General features: G+C 36.5%; 1 protein-coding gene across 1 annotated transcript in view; it reads right to left on the bottom strand.

Moving 5' to 3' along the window:
- Nucleotides 1-6,294, bottom strand: part of LOC110448651 — a 150,099-nt gene that overhangs the window by 72,584 nt on the left and 71,221 nt on the right. The window contains exons 32-34 of the mRNA XM_021495017.1: nucleotides 4,322-4,473; nucleotides 2,634-2,789; nucleotides 172-334 (exon numbers count right to left, since the gene is read on the bottom strand). Of these exons, the coding sequence (XP_021350692.1) occupies nucleotides 172-334; nucleotides 2,634-2,789; nucleotides 4,322-4,473 (471 nt within the window). The remainder of the gene's footprint in view (nucleotides 1-171; nucleotides 335-2,633; nucleotides 2,790-4,321; nucleotides 4,474-6,294) is intronic.

Genomic DNA, 6,294 nt, shown 5'->3' with positions numbered 1-6,294 from the left:
GGCATAAGCTCACTTGGCACTTCGTGCCAGGTGAGCTAAAAAATAGATGCTGGAATATGTCTGATATTTACCATGATTTAAGTGGACATTTTTAAGAAAGTTAAATATAAACTTAAGGTGGATAAAACAATTATTATCAACACAATTAAACAAATTTCTCAGTTCACTCACCTACAGGTCTCATCATTTACTTTTGTCAACAATGTTTGTACTTTAGGGAGGTAATTGAAACTGCCCAAAGCATACTGTAATGATGTCACTTGTGAAGATCCATTGAAACAGCTTGTAAACAATGGTGTCAAAAATTCCGGCTCAGAACATACATCTCTGGGTTCTGGAACAATAATTGTAAAATTACCTGAGTTTCTGTTGTGGTTAAGAACATACTTTCTTCCATGCATGCTAGTTCCAATTGAATATACTAGAACAACCAATAGATGGAACAAGAGGCCCATGCCCAAATTAGGACTGTCATCCAGGGGCCAATTCATACTTTTCGTCGGTCCAAGTGACCTTGCTGTATCGTCCATTAATTTTTCCTTGTGAACACAATAACTTCAGTAAATATGAACCGATTTTGATGAAACTTTGTATGCAGCTTTTTATCAATGAGATCTTGGATGAGTTTGAATACCGGACCAATTTGACCATAACTTTCATAGTTTTTCCCTTGGTAATTCTATTATTGTTGGACCCTGTGAAAACGATAACTGAAATAAATGGGTGTGACTCCAATTTTGACCCAATGAGTCTGTTTTGAACAAACTTGGTAACTGTATGTCTTCTGTTTATGGTTAAAAGAAACAAGTAAAAGCGTAAATCAATGATTTATTAAATAAGGCACAAAATTCTAATAGCACCTTGTTAGTAGCAAAAATGTGTCATGAATGAAAATAACGTGTACCGCATGATTTTACATCTATTCTTGTGTAATGTCAATCAACATCACAGGGACAAATAATAATATAATGACAAAGGGAAATAACTCTGCAGGTTACTGTCAAATAATTACCGGACAAAGTTTCATTGAACTCCATCAACATTTATTCAAGTTATCGTGTTGACAGGGTACAATAATAATATTATTACAAAGGGCAATAACTCTGTAAGTTACTGTGAAATAATTCCCAGTTTCGAACTCATTCGAGATCTTATTGATACATGTATAAGGCTACATACAGAGTTTCCTTAAACTTGGTTGATATTTACTCAAGTTATCGTGGACACAAGGTCCAATACAAAAAAGTGCAATAATATTATTACAAAGGGCAATAACTCTGTAATTTACTGACGAATAATTCCCATTTTCCAACTCATCCGAGATCTTATAGATATAATAAGGCTGCATATAACGTTTCATCAAACTTGGTTGATAATTACTTAAGTTCTTGTGTTCACAAGGTACAATAATAATATTATTACAAAGGGCAATAACTCTGTAAGTTCCTGTTGAATAATTCCCATTTAGAGTCCAGGATCTTATTGATATATGGCTGCATACAAAGTTTCATCAAACTCGGTTAACATTTACTCAAGTTCTCGTGTTCACAAGGTCCAATAATAATATTATTATAAAGGGCAATAACTCTGTAAGTTACAGTCGATTAATTCCCATTTTCGAACTCGTCCCGGATCTTATTAATATATGGCTGCATACAAAGTTTTATCAAACTCGGTTAACATTTACTCAAGTTCTCGTGTTCACAAGGTCCAATAATAATATTATTATAAAGGGCAATAACTCTGTAAGTTACAGTCGAATAATTCCCATTTTCGAACTCGTCCCGGATCTTATTAATATATGGCTGCATACAAAGTTTCATCAAACTCGGTTAACATTTACTCAAGTTCTCGTGTTCACAAGGTCCAATAATAATATTATTACAAAGGGCAATAACTCTTTTAAGTTACTGTCGAATAATTCCCATTTTCGAACCTGTCTGAGATCTTATTGATATAATGCTGCATACAAAGTGTTATCAAACACGTTTTAACATTTACTGAAGTTATCGTGTTCACAAGGAAAAGGAAACGCACAACGCACAAAGGCGGACAAAAGGCTATCACAATAGGTTACCATGACCTATGGTCAGGTAACCTTATAAATCTTGTTCAAGGAAAAGTAATTAACAGAAGACCTGTTGTATTTACCATAAGCTTTCAAAATATTGATCCAAATCACATCACTTCCTTTTGTGCATCCACATTAAGGTAACGCTGGTGTACACCTTCTTCCCCATCCTAAAGCACTGTTGCACATATTACAATTTCAGAACAAAAGTATGTATTAAAAATAACTTTTCCAACAAGTGAATGTCTTTGCACAAGATGTACGAGTTTATGCGAGTCAAGTCGAGTTCTGGCACCAATTTTAAGAATTCTGGATGAGTTGTGACATCCCATCAACATGTCTTCAAATTAAAATGTGTACGTGATAAACTCGCACAACAAGTTTAAACCATTTGAAATTCTAGCCGCTGTTTGCAAAGAACTAGCAACCTGAAGAGACTTCTCTTTGACGTGCACAGATATGTGTTAGAGTCCTACCTGAGACCTGAAGACCTTGTGACCCAAACTCATGACAGTGTAACTGGGCCTAATTAACAGTAACTTCTATGTGTGAAAGCGATTACCTGGATCTTGACAGGTCATCCCACAGCCATTAGAGCAACACTTCTTGTTTCCTGAACAGGCCATGTCATCTGAACACTCGTAATTACATGTTCCAAATGTACCAGGGGCCAGATAGGGACACTGACCAGGCTTGTCTGTAGGCTTGTCTGTAGTATCTGGAAGGGTAACATAATAATTTGTACATGCAGTGACTATACAAGTTAATTTCATTCAGCACTGATTCGCAAAATGTGTTAATTGTGTGGGACCTTATAGACACAATAGTGGGACACCGTACCAAGCAGGGAACTGCAAAGTACATAACATCAACTGGTACCAGATGCATAAAATCTACAGCCATCAAAACCAGGTTTAAGATATGTAATTGCATCACTTTTCTTACATTGGCCTGTTCAACATTGGGAATACAGAGCTTCACACCGGCAAGATCAATATTCACATATTGCACAGTTTGGTTTGGTTTGGTTTAGTATTGTTTAACATCCTATTCCGTCTTTGCGTATTGCAGAGTTATCTTCTCTTGAGAGCCGGTATTGATTGTTACGTCATTTGTTTGTGAGAGTAACGTCATCAATTTTTGAGAAAACAACGTAATTTTCTCACTTAAACCAATGACGTAACAATCAATACCTGCTCTCAAGAGAAGATAACTCTGCAATACACAAACATGGAATTAACAGCTATATGGTCTTTTACGGACGAACATTGCACAGGTCAAGGTTCTTAATTATAGCAAAGCAGCAAAGGCATGGTCAAGAGGTCAGCAAGTTTGTGCAAAAATATGCAAACCGAGATTGAATCCATTTTGCGCAACATTTTCTTTATTTCTTCCAAAAAAACATTATTATTGAACAAAATTATGATGGCCCTCTTTCTGCAAAGAATAACCAAGACTGCCAGGAATAGTTTACCAGGGTGAGCAGGGATATTTTATGCATATACATTACTGAATTGGATGCTGATTATATAATTTGGACCCTAAAATTAGCCAGGATCTTGATACCTACAAGTGTATGCAGGACACAGAAAGAGAAAACTTTTTTAAAAGATGTGGATCATGAACAAAGGGTACCACGGAACATTATATGTCAGTCATGCGCCATGCAGAATCCATTTAGACATACTGAATTCTACTCAGTTTTTTTGATACATTTTTGGAACCAACATACAAAAAAAATAACTAAAACAAATCAAGAAAACTACAGTTGTACTCAACAAGCAAATTGATAAAATATCAAGTTTGAGGACCACAGCTGACAACAAGTTACAGCAACTCAACAACAGTGTGCATCATGTTCACAAAATATGAGGAGGGCAATATCATATCTAGCAACATTTGCCTCCTAGTTTCTCAACATTAACTTTTCATTTTAAATGTCTGAGAAAGGAGTCAGTCTTGGTATATCAATAGATGGTCGTGTGGCGCAGTGGATAGTGCACTTGCCTTTTACCAAGGCGACAGGGGTTCAATTCTCCATTCAGACATGAAAAGGTATGGGGTCACCTGCCCGATCATGTGGGTTGTCTTTGGGTAGGTACTCCATTATTAATTACCACATTAAGATCCCCCTACGGGCTAACATACAGGCCAACATGTATGTAAGTGGAAATAACTTGTTTCATAATTGTTGTAAAATGAATAAAGTTTATATTTATATCAATCCATGACAGTTGTTAACATACTTACTCATGCACATGCTAAGGTTGAAATCAGTCCGCTGGCTGTTGATCCATGGATATTCTTTTTTCAGCATATCCAGTACTTGTGATTTTGAGCAATTTCTGTACATTCCCAATGTACTGTCATCCAGGGCACAATCCATAAACATTTTGGCTACACTGTAAATATACAACAACAAAATCTTACAACTGTCTACAAATATCCATCAAAAGCGATGAATATTCTCATATTGCTGTGAATATGCATATGTTAAACCTCAGTGCAAGTCTCTTGTAATATTAACCATATTGTCAATGGAGAATAAAGACAACAGACATGATGACAACAAGCCTTTGGCTTTGGGTCTATAAAGACCAGACGGGGTCTATGAGCCTGTAGACCCCTTCTAATCCGGAGATAACTTATAATGGCACTGTGATGTCATAGAGAAGACAACGGAGTCCATTAAGTAACAAGAGGCCCAATGGGCCTGCATCGCTCACCTGGTATTAATCTCACACTTGTAATCATGCAAGTGGACTAAAATACAGCTACATGCAGAATATCAGTGTTTGATTCATAAGAACATATTAAAAAATTTAAATATATGACACCTGTGACCATGAATGTCGAACAAGGACATTAGGTTGAAAGTGGGTCAAGGTCATTCATTTGAACAAACTTGGTAGTCCCAGGATGCTACAGGCCCAATTTCAGTACTCTGGACCTTTTGGTAATTGATAAGAAGTGGTTTGAAAATTTTAAGACATTTGACCCTTGTGACCTTGAAAGTTGGTCAAGGTCATTCATTTGAACAAACTTGGTAGCCTTTCATCCAAGCATGCTACAGGCCCAATATCAGTACCCTGGGCCTTTTGGTAATTGAGAAGAAGTCGTTTGAAAATTTTAACACATTTGACCCACGTGACCTTGAAAATTGGTCAAGGTCATTCATTTGAACAAGCTTGGTAGCCCTTCATCCCAGCAAGCTACTGGCCAAATATCATCACCCTGGGAATTTCGGTTATTCAGAAGACGTTGTTTAAAGTTTTTAACATATTTGACCCCTGTGACCTTGAAAATAGGTGAAGGTCATTTATTTGAACAAACTTGGTAGCCCTTCATCCCAGTTTGCTTCTGGCCAAATATCATCACCCTAGGCCTTTCGGTTATTAAGAAGAAGTCGTTTAAAGTAACAGACGGACGGACGACGCACCACGGCATAAACTCACTTGGCACTAAAAATGGCTACAGAGAAAAGAGGCGGACATAAAAAAGGCAGGAAAAGCATAATCTGCCGAAATATTTGCATACATTCATGGTAATATCATAAAAAGTTTCTATTAGTTGTTTCCATTTTTATACAACATTTTATAATGTAACACGATTAAATGATATCCTTTTAGCTTGGCAGAGCATATGGTCTAATTAAAACTTCTAAACTTGTTTCATAAACCTCATTGCAGACCATATATGTATATATACTTGTGAAAAACATAAATACCCCAGGGTTTCATATCAACATTAACAAGAGGCCCAAGGGCCTTAGCGGTCACCTGAGTTATATCATAGGTACTGGTAGCTTTATTTTATTGTTTAGATGTGATGTGGAAATCAGCATGTAAACTAAGTGAAATACAATACTTGTCATGTCATCAATGGATAAGAATTTGAAAATATTGGTAAATGTTCCATTTGGGGCCCCGCCCTACCCCCTGGGGATGGGGCAGGAATCCTAATTTTACAAAGTAAAACTCTCATTTACCCAAGATGATTCTGACTAAGTTTGAGCAATTTTCTGTTGAAAATGGATAAAATATATACCAAGTAAATATAAATTCCTACCGAAAGTTGTCAAAATATACCCAAAAGTGTTATTTCCCTATATAAACTATAGTAAACTTTACCCCCTCCCCAAGGGAGAACGGATAGCTCGGGGGTCCTGAAATTTACAATTTAAGTAAAGCCCCTGATGATCTTTCTTTCCACGTAGAGAAAAT

Source organism: Mizuhopecten yessoensis, unplaced genomic scaffold (assembly GCF_002113885.1).
Source record: "Mizuhopecten yessoensis strain PY_sf001 unplaced genomic scaffold, ASM211388v2 scaffold4123, whole genome shotgun sequence".
NCBI lineage: Eukaryota > Metazoa > Mollusca > Bivalvia > Pectinida > Pectinidae > Mizuhopecten > Mizuhopecten yessoensis.
This window is presented reverse-complemented; position numbering and strand designations above follow the sequence as displayed.